The 18,976-nt window shown below is 42.4% G+C and overlaps 1 protein-coding gene and 1 pseudogene across 3 annotated transcripts in view; one reads left to right on the forward strand and one right to left on the reverse strand.

The window, feature by feature from the left end:
- The window catches only part of Zc3h13 (zinc finger CCCH-type containing 13), a 67,730-nt gene that overhangs the window by 12,814 nt on the left and 35,940 nt on the right, over nucleotides 1–18,976 (reverse strand). For all 3 annotated transcript variants that reach the window (XM_032918406.1, XM_032918407.1, XM_032918405.1), the window contains exons 8-15: nucleotides 18,163–18,360; nucleotides 11,385–11,692; nucleotides 9,609–10,259; nucleotides 8,978–9,169; nucleotides 5,433–6,033; nucleotides 3,770–3,873; nucleotides 2,287–3,483; nucleotides 1,338–1,850 (exon numbers count right to left, since the gene is read on the reverse strand). In XM_032918406.1, coding sequence (XP_032774297.1) covers nucleotides 1,338–1,850; nucleotides 2,287–3,483; nucleotides 3,770–3,873; nucleotides 5,433–6,033; nucleotides 8,978–9,169; nucleotides 9,609–10,259; nucleotides 11,385–11,692; nucleotides 18,163–18,360 — 3,764 coding nt within the window. The remainder of the gene's footprint in view (nucleotides 1–1,337; nucleotides 1,851–2,286; nucleotides 3,484–3,769; nucleotides 3,874–5,432; nucleotides 6,034–8,977; nucleotides 9,170–9,608; nucleotides 10,260–11,384; nucleotides 11,693–18,162; nucleotides 18,361–18,976) is intronic.
- LOC116913844 lies at nucleotides 11,763–12,992 on the forward strand (annotated as a pseudogene).

Here is an 18,976-nt window from a genome sequence, read left to right on the forward strand (position 1 = left end):
GAATTCTCAGAAGCCATCTCCTGTTAACCTGAGGTACAGAGTTCAAGAAATATTAGGTGGAGAGTGCACGCACAGGCTGAGCATGGACAGTACTGCTGTGATGACACAGTCCTGATGACAAAGGGCGAGAGTGACAATTCATCAACAGGAGGAAACCCTGGGAAAGTCATTCTGAGACACTGCAGGAATGCTTACAGATACAGCCCAGGGGAGCACCCGAAGGCAAGAGTGAGAGAGAGATGACAGGAGATGAAAAAGAGGCTGAAGAAAAACGGGACACCAGACATGTGGAGTCAGCTGTCTGCGTCCTGACTGTACATGAACAACGAGCACATGGACAACGATATTCATTACTTTGAATTGCCATATAACAGCATTTGACCTATAGTAAAATCCACTGATGTAAAAAGAGACTGTTTACACACTTGACACCTTTACCTTAGCTTTCTTATTACATTTCACCTCAATTTTGATATAAATAACATGAAATCATGAGTCATGGTTTTAACGAAGTTTAGATTTTCTGCATAACTAAATTGAATTGAACAGTAACAAACTAAACGGGTTGTAATATCTCTTTTTTGACTAAGGTCACTATCACCCCAACTCTACAGTGAGTCAGTTTGTCTGGCACAGTGGGAGTGAAAGGTGTTGGGAGAGACAGTGGGGACAGAGGTTCCATGACTTAAGACTGACTCTGCGTGGATCACGTGGCTGATGTGGCCCTGGATTCTAACTAAAGAGCAAAGAGTGGCATCAGGCTTCTACAGCCTATCTGCTACCCAACAGTTTTAGGGGTGGGGTTACAGCGTGTTCTTTTCTATTGCCCGAGCAAACAGGAGCCGCTAATGGCTATTTAATGCTTCACTTCAATTTCTGTCACATGTTGAGACAAGGTCTTGCTTTGTAGACCAAACTGACTTGAACCTGATTCTCCGGCCTCAGCCTTCCTTCCCGGAGACAGTTCTATAGGTGTGAGCCATCATGCTGAGCTGACAGTGTTTTAACATGTAAGAATAAGATGTGATGTTATTACCGGCTGTAAGTTATGCAGCTACGTGAGCTATTTCAACATGTAGGCAGTGGTTGAAGTGGCTGTTCTGACACTCCGCTCCCCCCTTTCTACTTTAATCACCACTTCTTTACCTCACCAAGCTCTCTGAGCAAAGTCTACTAAATGACACACCTCTCCTCCCAGGCTCTCCTTACTCATCTACTCCACTGGAACAGATGCAGCCAACTGTCTATTTATTCATGGGTGACTTTTACAGAAAATGCCGTCCTGCAGAAAACTGGAAAAGGATTGGAGCAATACAACAGAAGAGCGGCGCCCTCACCTTCCAGGCTCTCTGTTCTCTCCGCTTTACTCACATCCTCAAACCCCTGCGCAGACCCCAGGTCTCTGTCCATCCTTTCTTTGTCCAAGGCCACAGAGTCCCGGGAGCTGCCTTCCAGGTCTCTGTCGTGTTCACTCTCCAATTTGACTTCACTTCGCTTCACAGATTCCAACTGAGACGTCTCAAAAGTTCTATCTCGTTCTCTGTCTCTTTCCATGGTGTCGGCGACCAGTCTCTCTCTCTCTCTGTCCAAGTCTCTCCTTTTGTCTCGGTCTCTCTCGCGTTCCCGAAGTCTATCACGGTCTCTGGTGCGAGGCCACTCTTTGTCTGCTTCCCGGTCCCATTCCCTTTGTCTGGGATCTCTCCGGTCCCTCTCACGCTCTCTGTCATGCTCATACCTATCTCGTTCTTGAAGTCGGTCTCTACTGTCAAATGACCCAGACCTGGAGTGAACCTGTCGATCTGACTCAGGAGAGCTTCTTCTTGAGCTGTGGCTTCTGGAATCCTGGCGATCTAAAGCAAGTGCACATGTGTAAAGTTATACAAGAAACGGGGCAGAATGTTTACTCTACAGTCCCTCACAATATATCACTTTTCTAATTTCTACATGTTCTGTCTATATATTTATATTTCTACATCTGTAATCCCATACATCCAAACTCATTTTAAGGAAAAACCTACCTCTCAATTACAGTGCTAATTAAAACAGTGTCTCAACTGTCCTTGTCTATTTTCAGTATGGACTGAAGCATCTGTAACACACACAAGCCTAGTAGGCATTGGTATGGCTGAGTTTAGTCCTTCCCTATCATATTTTCTATGGTCTAAAGGTGGCACTGGCTGCAGGAGGGAGAGTTAAAATACATAAGCCGGACCAGTTACACACTCCCAAGATCCTGTGTGAACACTGCACTGCATGTGTTTCTTCATCAGAAGACAGCTTTATTACCTGAAGAAGTACTTCGACTGGGTTCTCCACGCTTTAACTGATCGATCCTAGATTTTCTCTCTCCTGTGAGCTCTAGGCTCTTTGTCTTTTCTCTATCTCTGGAGCCACTGTGGAGCACCCTCTTCCGACCACCCTGATCGTCCCCACTTCGATGTGCAGAATCGTTAGATGGGGAGCGTAGGCGACCAGAGGTATGGCTGCGGTGACTCCGATTGCTTCCCAGGCTGCTGCTTCTCTTTTGATCCACCAGCTTGCGATGTGGTGTATCTTCCAGGGTCACATGAGACACCTCTACCTTCTCCCCTCGTGCCCTGTGGCATTTTCTGTGTGAGTCTTCACTGGCATTGATATTGGAGGTGGCACCAGAGCTTGAAATGGTGGTAGAGGTGGTAGCAGAAATGGCTGAGGCGGCAAGAGCAGTGGCTGCAGTACCGGCAGCAGCCACAGGGGGCGGAGGAGGGAGAAGAGAAGACATGGGGGAAGGGGTGCTCCCGGGAGTGGCCACGGCTGCAGTGTTCTCAGCTTCCATGCCGTCTGTGCGGTCAGGCACATCCTCATCAGACCAGTCACTAAAGGCGGTATCTTCTTTCTTCAGGGGATCCTCAAGGATGCCTTCCTTGTCAGTGGAAATCTCAATCAGCTCCTCCTTGATGGCAATAGGGGGTGTGCGTGGACCTCTCTTCTTCTTACTCTGCGGGGCTGCCTCTTCGTCAGAAACATCAGAATCCCCCTTGGACCTTTTACGCTTTTTTTCAATGTTTTTCTTTTTCTGTCCTTTTTTTGGTGAAAACACTTGGCTATCCTCGTGTGTCTCAGGGTTGCCCCTCTCTATTCCAACATCCTCCTCCCTCTTTTTCTTTACGGGTTTCTTCGGAGCTTTTGCTTTTTTCTTTTCATCATGGGCTCGATCAGACCCATCTCGGTCGCGGTCTTCAGCCTGGCGATGGCTGAGCAGGTCTTGCGCGCTGCGCGCTCTCGAGCCGCCGTCCACGCTTTCTGTCTGCTCCCTTTGCCTGTCGCCACAAGAAAGCTTCTCTTTGAGTTCTTGTTCTTCGTAGCGCCTTGAACTCTCCTTCCTTTCCGATTTACGCTCCTCCTCTTTCCATCTACCCTGCCTGTCTTCTGTGAGGTGGGACGGGCTGAGAGAACGAGATTCCTGTGGCCGTACGACCTGGCTCAAGAGTCTATGCTTTTCATCTACACAAAAATAAAAGCAATCACATCTCATTAAGTCAGTAAGTAGAACACCACACTTAAACTTCAAACTCAGTTTTCATTTCAAAATGACAATAAAAAATAAAAACGCATCCCTAACCACCAATATTAAGAAAAGATGGTGGCCTGGTGTAAAAGCAGTATTCCTAAGACACTCTACTCACATAAAGAAACACAGAACAAAAGCATTTTACAAAGTCTGGCTCATCAGTCAGAGGACAGACTCACGGCTACAGTGTGCACGCACAGATAGAAAATGACTACTCACTTTTGTCATCCCCACTGTGGTAGGTGTCACTGTCGGGAGAATGCTCCCGCCGGCGCTTGGGGGACTGCCGGGGGCTGGGACTCCCTTCGTTTCTATAGCGTTTCCTAAATTTGAACAAATACAAGTTATTAAGTTCCATGTGGGAAAAAGAAGCCTTTTAAACTCTGCTTTTTACCAGTATTTCTTCACATAAATAGAACGTACAATCCCAGCAAAGGGATGCTGTCAGAGCTATACTTGGAAAGGACATCTGGGTTTTTAATAAAATTTCTTTTACTTCATTTGCTAAAATATAAATCTGTGAGTTAAAAATCTATAGGGACATTCCTCTCTTTACACTCATGAAACACTCATGGGAAACTTGCCAGGGCTAAATACTCCGGGCTGGTAACATAGCAGAAAAATCAATACAATAACGCATTCTGTCATACAACTTATCAATTTTATATGCCTAATGCTGAGAAGAGGGATTAAAAACTTAAGGAGTTAAAAAGCTATGAGTGTGACTTACAGCCACATTAATTTCACACAACCTAAATAAGTTCCTTATGGTCCCCAAATCAAAGTTCTCTTGTCTGAAATTGAGAGAAAAAGTAAAAGCCCTCCTTATATGACTAAAATTATATGATACATCTAGTACCATGTGGGCACTGGGTATATTATAAAAATTCTTTTTATCTTCAAAGCACTAAGCCACTTGCCTAATGACAAACAACAACAACAAAAGATACTCCATGTGCTCACTTCATTTGTTTTTGTATCTAAACTTGAACCGAGTGGCTTAAACACCCTGGGTAAATTATTCTAATGTTATCTTATATGCTCATTAAATTCTGACCTCTTTCCCATTAAATCCTCAAGTTTTAAGAGTTAACACTGTTTCTAGATACCAGGTTCAAAAGGTGAGAAAGGACAGTTTCTTACATAGATGAGTGACATATGACCCATTTAAATTTCTTTTAAGAGAACCTGAAATTAGAATACTAAAACACTATGGTAACTCAGCAAAGTTGCATAAAACAATGTTTTCCTAGTAAGTTCGGGGCGCCGAGACAAACAAGCAATAAAAATATGAAGGTATTCGTCCCATTTAACTATTGTTGGGTTAGCATCAGTCCTAAATTTCTAGGTTCAATTTTTAGGTTGGTTAGATATGATAAAAATCTGAAGAAATTGCTACTGTAAGGTGATAGATACATGAAAAATATTCAAACCATGGAACTATATAACAGATAAAGACTTAAAAACTTTAGTCTTAGGAGACAGAATCAAGAGAAATGTCCATTTGCCTACAATATCTTAGGTTTGCATTCTGTATTCTTTTTTGTTTTAGACGGGGTTTCTCTATGCAGCCCTGGCTGACCTGAACTCACAGAGATCACATGCCTCTGCCCCACGAGTGCTGGGATTAAAGCTATGTGTCACCACCGCCTGGCACACTCATTACTAAAATGGAGAGAGAGAGAGCAGAAATAGACCCCTGGGATCCATAAATAGAATTCAGAATTATTTTTCTAGACAACTACAAACATTTTGTGCGGTCTATATATCCATGCATACACAGGAAGTGACACTGCAGTACAGGAAGTGGAGCAAACCAAAGCACAGAGCACCCACAGACCCCGGGTGCACTCTTCTTTACTGAGGGTCCCACCCTCCTTACTTGGACTTTCTCTCCTCGTGGCCGTCTCTGGGGATCCTGTCCTCTCGAACATGAACATCCTCGCGCTTCTCCCTCCGGTCATCGCGTCCCTTGTCTTTATCTTCCCATTCTCTTTGCCGTTCTCGTTCCTTTTCTCTTTCTCTGGCCCTTTCTCGCTCCCGCTCACGTTCTCGCTCTCTCTCCCGCTCCCGTTCCCTTTCTCTTTCCCGTTCTCTTTCCCTTTCTCTCTCCCTCTCTCTCTCTTCTCGCTCCCGTTCTTTTTCCCTCTCTCGCTCCCTCTCTCTTTCTCGCTCTCGATCATGGTCACGATCTCTCTGATCTCTTTCTCTTTCTCGCTCCCTCTCCCTCTCTTTCTCTCTCTCTCTCTCCCGCTCTCTAGCTCTCTCTCTTTCTAGTTCTCTTTCTCTTTCCTTTTCCCGCTCCCGCTCTCGTTCCCGCTCTCTCTCCCTCTCCCTCTCTCGCTCCCTCTCCCTATCTCTGTCTCTGACCCTTTCATCTCGTCTCTCATCCACTCTGTCTATTCGTCTTTCCTCTCTTCTTTCCTCTCGCTCAAGCTCCTCACTCCTCCCCTGATGGCGAATAGGTGAGCTTGGTCTTTGATCTACAATAAAAACCAAGTGTGTCAGTGACTGACTTGTCAGATAACCTATAGGTAAGTCTTAAAGTTTACCTGAGTATATAGAGTATTGGGTCATAGTAGCAACAAAGTATAATCAAGTTTTAATAGTCTGAACCTTTAAAACCTACTTTCTTAAAGATGATGTTCACTTGCCCTCTAGCTACCTTGCTTTCTGCTTCCCACCAACATCCACCCTGTACCAATCCATCCTTGATTTTACCCTATATGCTGGCCACCCTGCCTGCAGCCCGCTACTTCAACCCCACTTCCTGCCATCTCTGTCCTTCACCTCTTATCTTCTCTGTGCCCCAGCAGGGCCTGAGAACACTGCTGGCAAAGGAGGGGCAGCAGGAGGTGAGGAAACAGGAGCTGATGGAAAACATTCCCCTTATGCGTCACACCACTAATTTCAGCCCCAAATACATACACACCAAAACACAGCTACAATATGAGAAAATAAAGAACAAACCAATGTTTAAAACTTATGGCTGCAATATTAATTCTTAATAAACTAGAATTTGGGGCACTGATGTCCAAAAACCTTACAATTATTCCACCTACAAAACTACACATTGATGCATTTAAAATGACTAACTCATTGCCTCCTAAGTGCTTTCCTCCCCCAATCCTCACACAAGTCCCACAAACAGAGAAACTGGACAGAAACCATGCACTGGGAATGGCACAGGCTCTTGTCTCCACACAGCCATGGGACCTATGGCATGGCACTCTGGAGACCACTCTCAAGCTGTATAACAATGTTTACTGGTTGAGTGATCAATAAACCAGGCTACATATATATGCTCAACAGGCTGGCGACAAGAATGGATGCTAAGCAGATAGGATTAGAGTATTTCTGGGTTCAACAGAGTACCCTGAATTTGCCTTATCCGTGATGAGAGCAAAGCAAACAAGACAAGACTCCTCCCTAGGGTTTACAAAAGTTCATGTAAGTTTAAAGCTCTAACAGTGAAATCCTACCGGGTCTTCACTGCTCCTTCTTTAAAAACTTAGCAGTACCAATGGTGTGAAAGTGACTCTAGTAACTTTGCCAGTTAATCAGGCGTATCAGAACCAAAAGTCTGTTTTTGTGACTCTTTTCACTTTTGATGAAATCCATTACAACTTTACATGGATCTACTGGCATAACTTTTTTTGTAGCAAATCTATGCCTAGGGGAAATTTCTGGTTTAGTAGTTATAATCAAAATCATCATTACAAAATAACCTGAAAAAATAAAAACAAACAACCAATATGGTAATTTATCAGTAACCTCTGATACAGTAGCACCAGAAGTTGGACTCAGTCATTTTAATGGCAAATAAACCCTTTATAATCCCAACCAAAACTTCCTATCTTAAAGGGAAATACAAAGGATCTACAAATGCTACAGTAACATGCCAAACTGTCTTCCTTCTGACCTCTCCCCCAAAATGTACTCTGCAGAGTTGTGCTTTCATGTTTTTCCCAATCCCATTCTATACAGGAACACGGATTTCATTCTAACACCTCTTTTGTTTCCAGCCCCTCTCTACAGTTGCTACAGTAATGCAGAACTTCCTCAGTGCTGTCAGAGGATGACATCATCAACAGTCTAAGCACAGTCAGCATCTTTGCCTTCAGTTTCCCAGCCAAATGTATGTTTCTCATAGAAACTCGGATCAGCATGACTAAAAGCAGCTACTTGTAGGTAGTGAAAAGCGATTAACTCTGACCATTCCAGTCTGGCCTAGAGGTTGCTTACAGCCTGTGCTACAGTCTCTCTTTATCTTCTGCTTCAGCGGCCTGGCTACCAATTACAGGAGACCACACTCCAGCCTTATAACCTCCCTGCTTGCTACCTGGGGCGGATTAGTCTTTTGGGCCTATATGGCTGCTTTATACCATCACACCACTGCACATTTCTCACTGTTCCTTCCAGCAAGCAGACACATTCTCTGGGCTAATGCAGACCATGCCTCTTTACTTAAGGGAGCTTTCATGACAGTCCATAGAGTTGTTACTTTGGCTAACAGAATTTTCTCAGTCCTGGCAACCACTCCACCTCAACTGTCTGTATTAAAGTGAGACAGGGCACACCTGTGCCTATGTCTGCCCTTAACCTCTCTCCTCTTCGCTCTGCTCATCACACTATAACCACTCCAGTTTCTTTTATACTCTGGGACATAGTAAAGTACTACCCACCTCCGGGAATTTCTATCTACTCTTTATTCTCAACAGAATTTGTTTATCATTTTGCAATGCTAGCTGCTTCTCTTACCTTTACACTTTTGCATAAATATCTTTTCATGATGTTTAATAAAAACTATAGTCAGTAGATGGTATCAAAGAGACTCTAGTCTGCATCTAATCCTTACATACTTTCTAGTAATCCAGCTTCAACACTGATTTATAAGATCATCCAATAGATTATCAGGAAATTTCTACTTGAGATATACAAAAGAAATTAGCTACGGCAAGTATGGGCTCTCAGGACACAATGCAAGCATCCTGAGTTTCTGGATACTCCTCAGCCTATCACCACACTTGCCCTGCTTTCTCAATCTCTCTCTCTCTCTCTCTCTCTCTCCCTGCCTTCTATTCTTGTTCACTTCTTTAGCTGACCTTTGAAACTCTGTAAAATTACTGCACCAGCTAACTAGTGAGTAGCCAGGTCCTTCAGCTGCAGGGGTTTACCTGGTAAGGGCACACAGTAACCTACACTAAGGAGCACCCACCACATACAACAGGACAACTCCAGTTCTCCAGATGGTTTTATTAGGTGCCGGTAGCTAATGACAATCCTACACCACACAGATTAAATGAATAGCTTCAAATGCGCTGTGGCTCATAAACTGTATTTCATGTTAAACGAGACTTGATATCAATTTAAAGAACTATTTCCCCAGCTGTTGAGCACTAAAGGATACATCTCATTTCAACAAACCTCGTTCTCTGTTATCCCGACGGTCTCTTTCTCCATGCCTTCTCTCAAAGGAAGAATCCCTTGCTTGATCTCTGGTATCTCTCTCAGGGTATCTGTCTCTTTCAGGATAGCTACTTCGAGTTTCCCAGCTGTCATGGTAGTTGCTGCCACTACTGTGGCTGTCCATTTGGGAACCTCTTGTGCTTCGACTTCCTATACAAAGGATGTTTGAAAAATAGTTACAGATAAACTTTATGCAGCAAGCCTACCAGTCACAATCTTTCCTCAAAACAGTATAAAGTTTATTTATTTATTTATTTATTGGTACTCTAAAATATTAAGAACACTATGAGAAAAACAAACAAGCAAGCAAACAAGCAACCAAAAATTACATCGCTCAGAGAATCCAAACTGTCTGGAGACAATTTTCATAGTATTTTACATTACTAAGTGGGCATGACTTACCCAACTCCCCTTAGTTTTTCTGCTCAAGTTAGTAATTCTAATATGGAATTCAACTAACTACAAATTATTCTCATAAAATGCTAACAATAAATATAAGTAATAATGCATTTAGAAAAGAAACTTTAGATAGTTCATGCTTTCTATATGAATATACAAGGTATAGTTCACTAACATGCAAAAACCTTACCCTTTTCAGGCAGTTCTGGACCTCTCCCCCTACTTCTGCCCATGCGGTCATTTCTAATTTCACTTCGAGACTCATTTCTAGAGTCATTCCTTAGTTCAACTCTAGAACTCTCTTCTCTCAGGTGGTTTCTGCCATAACTACGGGCTTCTTCCTGGTATACATCCTCCTTTCGATGACCATCTCGAGCATCCCGGGCATCCCGGGCATCTCGGGTGTCCCGAACATCCCGGACATCTCGAGCATCCCTGACATCCCGAACATCCCGGGCATCTCGAGCATCCCGAACATCCCGGACATCTCGAGCATCCCTGACATCCCGAACATCCCGAACATCTCGAGCATCTCGAGCATCCCTGACATCCCTGACGTCCCGAACATCTCGAGCATGAGCATCCCGAGCTTCACGGTCCCTGTAGTCATGGACATCCCGAGCTGACCGGGAATCTCTGGGATCACGGCTCTCCTTGGTGTCTCTGCTATAATCCCTCATCTCTCTGGAGTCCCGCATGTCTCTGGAGTCTCTAAGTTCCCTGCGGTCTCTAGTGTCTCTCCGGTCCCGACTGTCTCGCGGTTCTCTGTCATCCCTGTGGTCATGTTCAGACTCTCGCTCTTCTCTGGTGTCCTTTTCTCTGTCCCTTTTGCCTCGAGCTTCTGTAACACAGTTTTAGAAACAATTCTAATTCTGTTTATAGTTTCAGGGAACTAGATATATTTCACACAGAGTTCTTAAGATTTTATTACAAAAAGATTCATGTTTTAAACAGAAAAAGAGTGAATAAGGGTAAATGACAAAATAAAACCAAGTTTAAAACAGGTTTGGTGGCACCCACCTGTAATCTTGATTCTGGGGCGGTAAAGACAAAACTATCCCTAGGGCTGTCTAGGCTACGCAGTGAGTGAGCGTAGGTTCAGTGAGAGAGGGTCTCAGAAATAAAGTGGACAGTAAGAGGAGGAAGACACACGATGGATGCACACTCTGGCCTCTACATTCACACACGTACAGCCAACTCCACAAGTACATGCACACACACAAAGCACACAAAGAAATGAGAGCTATTTCTCTACACAGCATCTCAGCCTGAACTGAAAGAGCAGACCCAGCCTGAATTTAATTTTCAGGGATCTGGAAAACTGTTTTACTGGCTGCTGGGGAATCAAGCTTAGGACTCACGCTTTGGAGGAGCTCTACCACTGGGCTACACTCCCAATTCTTACTTCCTTCTTGGTTTCTCCCTGGAAATCCCATGGGTAACTGCACTGACCTGGCTGACCTGGAAGTCTCCCCTGGCTCCCCCCTTTACCAAACATTCCTGGTACTTTTAAACTTGGATCATTTATCTTCTGCTTTCCTTCCTTTTATCTTCCTTGGGCTGTCTGTCTGTCTGTCTGTTCTGTGGTGCTGGGGACCGAATATTACAGACTCATAAATGCTAGGCAAGTGCTCTACCACTGAGCCAAGTCCCCAGCTCATTTTTCCCCTTGTTTCTAAAAACACATTGAGGAATAGAAAGTACTTTTAACACTCAGATGGCCGAAAATACTCATTAAATATCTAGAAGGGGGCACCAACTTGCATACCTTTAAGTGCCCACTAATGCATACTTAACACTTGTCATTTCTCTTCATTTAAGCATTTGCTGCAGCCTGCATGTTACAGAAGACTCAACACAATGCAATCCTCTTCTAGTCCTTACATAATGATAGATGTGGACGTACGATTTTTAAATGAAGTATAAGAACTCTTTGAAAAAGAAAAAGCACAAATACAGAGTTTACCTTCCCTCCTTTCATGACGCCGATCATGTGACTGTGAAGTCCGTTCATGATCATGCCTCCCTTTCTCTCTCATTGGAGAGCGATGTCTTGGAGGACTTTGCTTTCTCTGAGGAGAAGACAGACAATGGGTTGGATAAGGAGATGCAGAACGTCGTAAAGATGGAGTTAAAGTCCTCTGGTAGGATGGGGAAGGAGTTCTTTTCCGGCGAGGAGAGGGAGAATGTCTCTGAATAGATGACCCTGACTGTGAGGACGACGAGTGATGTCTAGAAGACAGAGGAGAATGGTGCTGTCCCGGGGAGGAAGACCTATGAGTAAAAACAATAAGAAACTTGTTCAAGAGTTTTCACTTCCAGCTAAGGAAAATGCATAAAGGAGATGGGATACAAAGTTAAAACTGGAAGTATAAGAAATAACTCAAGATACATTTTAATTCACAGTGCTATAAATTATAAAGGCATATTGTCTTTTAAAGATGTAACTGATTTTCAAGTGCAAACAAAAGTTCTAGAACAGATCTTAGAGATAACCTATAACTTTACCGAACCAGCATAATCCTGAACTGCATCATAAACATGTGTTCTTAGGTACCCACAAGTACAAGGGACTGTACAGAAGACCACAACCAATCAAAGTGTGGAGCTCAGGCCCAGCTGATACATCCACACCAGGACTCCTGCCTCAGGGCTCAGGGCTCACTGCAGAAGAGGGAGTGGAAAGGTCGTAAGAGCTTGCAGGTCAGGCAGTGTGCTGTGAGCTTGTATCTCCTAGAAATGTCAGAAGCTACATTTATAAATTCTCACCAACATGACTGTCTATACATCATCTGAACAAGGAAGACACCAAGAGACATGCTAACATGGACAGGGATGAGCTCATGAGGCCTGAAACCTAGACAAAGAACTATAGGCAAGTAACAAAGCAGGAGAAATAGTCTTCCCTAAGGACATCAACTGGTCATCTAATACCAAATGGTCAGTCCTGAAAATATATATACAAGTAACATTACACAGTCTAAAAAAGTTATAGTACCTAGTTATCCTATGTAGTTAGGAATGAACACACACACACACACACACATACACACACACACACACACACACACACACACACACACACACACAAGAAGGTTTCTAGAGAGAAAATGGAAGGGAGAAATAATGTAATTATATAAAAAATAAATTTAAAAATCAAAAACTGAAAAATGATTGCCCCTGAACTATGGTTTTAAGTTTCTTTCTGGGTTACAGTTAAAATTGATTCAAACAGTTTTCTCTAGGCTTGGGCTTAGGTTCTAGTGACATAGCTAAATGAACTGAGAAGGCTGGAATCATTGGGAAATATGGGACCTGCTATGGTGCCTCCCTCTGAAAAATGGTGAAGAAAATTGAAATTAGCCAGCATGCCAAGTACACTTGCTCCTTCCAAGATGAAGAGATGAGCCGTGGCATCTGTTACTATGGTTCGTCCATGAAAACAATGACTGGCTTGGCCTGGACCTACAATATTATTTCTGTCACCGTCAAGTCTTCCATCTAAAGACTGAAGAGTCTGAAAGGCCAGCAGAAGTGCTATCATTTAAGACAGGCCTATCATGCAATAAACTGATTCAAGTTTTTCTTTTTTTAATTTAAACTAAATAGTTGAAGTTCCTGTCAAAAGACAGTCCTTCACGTGCTTGGTTAGAGTTATTCCAATATATTTTAAATTATATCCTGCTATCCTCATAGACTGTGCTTAACCCAACTGCCATCAGAGGGTGTCATCTGGCAACCGGTGGGATGCAGAGACCCACGATGCCCAAGCACTAGGTGGAGCCGGGGAACCCCTGCCAAAGAGGGACAGGAAGGACTGTAGGATCCAGAGGAGTCAAGGACACCATGAGAGCACAGCCGCAGAATCAAGTGAAGACTGAAGCTTCCAACACCCACCCTGAATGGACTGAGCCAGGCCTTCTGTATATCCCTATGGTTGTAGAGCCCTGTGTTCCTGTGGGACTCCCGACAGTGGGAGTGGGCTGGGTCTCTCTGTCTGACTCTAACCTGCACTGCTGCTGCTCCATCCAGCCCTGACATGAGGGTCTGTGCCGTGTCTTCCTGTGACTCGTTACGCCATCTTTGGAGGGTACTTCCGAGAGGCCTGCCTTTTTTAAATTTTGTTGTTTTTAGAGAAATGGAAAAGGATTGGATCTAGGAGAGAGGTATGGTAGGGAAAGAGGAGAAGGAAAACTAAGGCTAGAATGTAAGGAGAGAAAAATAAAAAAATTTTAAAGAAGAAAAAGACTGGTTCAAGGGTATCTATAATATTCTTTGATAACTGGCTCAAAGAACATACACACAAAAAATCCACAGTATTAATTAATCTACACTATCTTTAAAGGTATATAGACCATTTCTATCTATCAGATCTTGCTATCTATATCATGGAAGGAAAACTACAGTTCAAGACAGAACACTAATCTCTCTCCAAATAATGGCTTTATCATTTTAGCCACATTTTCTTCTCATATACCCTTTTAAACCAGAAAAATGCAGATTTAACGTTCCTTACATTTTTCTCTCTGCTACTACTTTAAAAGTCAATGACCAGTTAGGCATGGTAGTCCACGTCTTTAATCCCAGAACTTGGGAGGCAGAGACAAGTAGATCCCTGTGAGTTCCAGGCCAGCCAGAGCTATATAATAGAGATCCAGTCTCTCCCCTCACCCAACCCTACCCTGCCCCCCAAAAGGAAGATGCGGCAGCAGCAGCAACATCCAATGATCAAGAATCATGAAAACAAAAAGACCACAATCAAGACAGGAAGTGGCAGCTATGGCTGACAGCTTAATCCTCATGTGCATTGTTTATATAAAAGATGTGCACTAAACAATAAAGGTGTCTCACTCTAGAATACAGTAAAATGTCATAAGCATTTTCACTGAGAACAAGAGATAAGAATCCATCCAATACGAGAGCAGAATCCCAAGTTTCTGGCATCCTGGCAGAAAAATGAAATGCTTGTATTTTTTTAATATTTTAGTTTAGTTTTAAGGAGTACTCCTTCATTTAATCCTGACTTGAACCCAGTGAAGTGTATTATACATATTTAACAGCTGAAAAAATATTAGAGAACAAAACTAGCTTAGTATCTTATATAGAAGCAGAGCCAAGTAAAATGTCTGTCCTGTTCCTACAACGTCAATATCTTGATTGCACTAAAACTCAACAAGGAAGACTGGCCACTCTCTGAGAACCTCACGTCTGTCGTGGAAAATGAGTATTGTACCCTTTGCTGTGACTTCCCTTGAGTTCCTATATTAAAGTCTGTATTAAAGTCCTTCTTTTGGGAGGGATGCATGAGGAGGCCAGAGCAAGATGTGGAGTAACTTCCTCTATCAATCCCTGCCTTCCTGCCTTGAGAAGGCCATCAATGAGTGAGGAGTCACTGCATCTGAGGCTGGCTGCCAGTGAGCTCTCAGGACCCGTCTGTCTCCCCCTACAATGGTGAGGTTACAGACATGTACAGCCGTCTCCCCTACAATGGTGAGGTTACAGACATGTACAGCCGTCTCCCCTACAATGGTGAGGTTACAGACATGTACAGCCGTCTCCCCTACAATGGTGAGGTTATAGACATGTACAGCCGTCTCCCCTACAATGGTGAGGTTACAGACATGTACAGCTATCTCTCCTTTTGTTGGCACTTGAGAACTCAGGTTCTCATGCTTGCAGACCAAATGTTCTTACCCGCCAACCCATCTTCCTATTTCCTTAAAATCTTTACCAATTCTAAGTGTTTGAGGAGGGAGGGGGAGAGAGAAAGGAGAAGAGACAGATCTCTGTAAGGAATCATACTTTTTCAAGGGAAGCATTAAACTTAAAGAATTGAAAACTGACCAAGAATGAATCTGGCTCTTATCAAATCTGTATTTTACAAATCTTATAAAGCAAGGAGATAATGAATACAGATACAAAAATCTTCAACGAAGTACTAGCAAAGTGATTGGAACAGCATGTTAAATGTACATGCACCATGACTACATGCATTTATTCCTGGAAAGCAAGAGTGGTTAATACTTTGAAAAATGACTAATACAATATACTACAGGAACTAAGATAAAGAAACAAAAACAATGATTTTATGAAATTCGTAGGCAAATGGTCGGAACTGGAAAATATCATCCTGAGTGAGGTAACCCAATCACAGAAAAACACACATGGTATGAACTCATTGATAAGTGGCTATTAGCCCAAATGCTTGAATTACCCTAGATGCCTAGAACAAATGAAACTCAAGACAGATGATCAAAATGTGAATGCTTCACTCCTTCTTTAAAAGGGGAACAAGAATACCCTTGGCAGGGAATAGAGAGGCAAAGATTAAAACAGAGACTGAAGGAACACCCATTCAGAGCCTGCCCCACATGTGGCCCATGCATATACAGCCATCCAATTAGACAAGATGGATGAAGCAAAGAAGTGCAGGCCGACAGGAGCCGGATGTAGATCTCTCCCGAGAGACACAGCCAGAATACAGCCAACACAGAGGCGTATGCCAGCAGCAAACCACTGAATTGAGAATAGGACCCCCGTTGAAGGAATCAGAGAAAGAATGGGAAGAGCTTGAAGGGGCTCGAGACCCCATATGTACAACAATGCCAACCAACCAGAGCTTCCAGGGACTAAGCCACTACCTAAAGACTATACATGGACTGACCCTGGACTCTGACCTCATAGGTAGCAATGAATATCCTAGTAAGAGCACCAGTGGAAGGAAGCCCTGGGTCCTGCTAAGACTGAACCCCAGTGAACTAGATTGTTGGGGGAGGGCGGCAAGGGGGAGGATGGGGAGGGAACACCCATAAGGAAGGGAGGAGGGAGGGGGATGTTTGCCCGAAAACCGGGAAAGGGAATAACACTCGAAATGTATATAAGAAATACTCAAGTTAAGAAAAAAAAAAAAAAGAAAAGAAAAGAAACAATCACACAAGGATGCTAATACACAAAAACATCTGACAAATTTAAAACCATTTACTAGTCCCCAGTACAGCTGGGCATAGTAGCATATGCCTTGAATCCCAGCATTCAGGAGGCAGAGTTTAAGGTCACCCAGGCCTACATAGCAAGTTCCAAGCCAGCAAGAGTTACGTGATTTGACCCTGTCTCAAACGATGATAACCAATAAGCCATTTATGAAAAGCTCACAGTTAATATATCACTTTACAGAGAAAGACTGAAGCTTCCTCTATAAGACAGCAGCGATAAAGATGTCCTTTTCATTCACCATAGTATGTAAAATCTTAGCCACAGCAATTAAGTCAAAAAGACAAATGTCATCAAATGGAAAAGAAAAAAGTAAAATATCTTGTATGTAGGAAACCTTGATTCTACAAAAACAAAGCAAAATCCTCTTAGAATGAGTGAGTTCAATAAAGCTGTAGGAGAAATAACAGGAAACATCAGCTTTGTCTCTGCATACTACAATGAAATCAGGAAACACATTACAGTGCATCCAAATATATACTTAGGATGAATCTAAGCAAGGTGGCAAAAGACTGAAAGAAACAACAACACCAGAAACAGGTAGGAGACATCTGTGTTTATGGATTAGAGTTATTAAGCTGCCTATGCTAATGAAAGCAATCTACAACCAATGGCATTCAAAATTCCAATAGCTTTTATTCTTATAAGAAAAAAAAATCATCCTAAAATTTATATGGAAACCTTGGAGAGCTCAAACAGCCAAAACAACTTTCAAAGGATTGAAGTTGTAGGTTTCGCTCTTTCGGAATTGAAAATGTAGTACAGAGATATATTTAAAGAGCACAGCACTGTCATATTCATAGTGAATGAAAATGTAGTACAGAGATATATTTAAAGAGCAAAGCATTGTCATATTCATAGTGGCCTTCCTAATGAATTTGAGAGTTGTCTCATGTGCATGCACTTGTACATGGGAACACATACAAACAAAGGCATGTAGTCCAATGGTTAAGTGCTCAGAAGTAATTCCAAAACACATGCTCAGATGACCTCCTACAGAGATGTCAGAATCAATCAAAGGGGGACAACCAGTCACTTCAACAAATGTGACGGCAAACTAATTCTTGACATGGCCTTTCTAATGCACACACCAAACCAGTATAATCCTCAAAACAATGGAAAAGGTTATGTAGGGACTTGGCAGTGACTTCCTCAAGTATTTATAGGCCCACGGTTATAATAGTACTATTTAAAAACAACCCAAAGGTGAAAGCAAACCAAACACTCTCCATGGAGGGATGGATAAATAAAGTATGATTTGTACCATATGAAATATCACTCAGTCTTATGAAGAAGAAAATTCTGCCAGAAGCTATAATAGGGATGAGTTCTCTGGACATTAAAATAAATGAAATATTCCAGTCAAAGACTGCATGATTCTACTTGTAATGAATCTGAAGTCATTAAATTCACAGAAACATAATCAGAATGGTGTGTGGGAGGTTACGGTGTGATGAATGCTGTTTCAAACAGATGCCATATAAGATGCCATTCTGGATATCTGTCTCACACTGCTGTCCATCCATGCAATGCTAAACATCTAATACGGTTATCATCTTTAACTTTCATTAAAATACACAAAAATAATTTGAAGTTAATGTATAACTCCAAACTCACTGTGGGAACTATTAAATGTAATACACACAGTTGAGAACAGTAATACGATTTAAAAAGCCACCCACCTATGTCCCACAGCTTCTACACAGTCAGGAATCCTGACTTCATATAAATACTGACCAAACACCTCTACTTACCTTGGTTTGTCTCGTTTTTCTCTTTGCCTTTCAAAATCCCGTCCTCTGTCCTTTCCATCTCTTGGTTTTTCTTCTATCTTGTCTTTCACTTTATACTTTTCTTTGTATTTTTTCCCCAGAATGATATCTTCTAGTATAGGAGGAGGTGGACTAGGAGTGCGTGGCCCTTTCTTTTTACTTTGGTTGCTTTTTGAATTTCTGAAGGCACATAAAGCTATAGTTAGAAGTTTCAATATTTCTGGGGCCCCATGTGGATGATTTTAAAGTGCTTTTTAAAAGGCTGCAATAATTATTTTTAATTATGTGTCCTTTTACAACACCATATACTAATAACCAATATCCAGGAAAAAATACAAGAAGGAACAAAAAACTAACTTAGTTTCCTTTTAAAAACAATGCTTATTAGTTATGTCATTCTAAAGAGTAGTTTCAAAGGAGTTAGGGGCAGTGGAACAGTTTCAGGGAAAGACATAACATCATAAGAACAAATGCTAGAATTGCTTTCTTTCTTTCTTTTTTTTTTAGTTCACATAGAATAGATGGATGCCTGTCATCTCAGCACTTGTGTGGGTGAGGAAAGACTGCAGTGAATTCAAGGCCAGTCTGTGTGTGCTTCACGGAATTCTAGGTCAGTCACGAGCAGAGCAAGACCCTGTCTCAAAGCACTCTCTCTATAAGAAACCAATTACAAAAGGAAAAATTACTAAATCAACATAACTGTTTCAAGATCTTAACACATTGCAGTAGTCTACTTCGATTCCTTTGTATATCTACCTTTAAAATTAGATATCCATGTACAGAAACGAAGTCGAAC

Source organism: Rattus rattus, chromosome 12 (genome assembly GCF_011064425.1).
Source record: "Rattus rattus isolate New Zealand chromosome 12, Rrattus_CSIRO_v1, whole genome shotgun sequence".
Classification (NCBI taxonomy): domain Eukaryota; kingdom Metazoa; phylum Chordata; class Mammalia; order Rodentia; family Muridae; genus Rattus; species Rattus rattus.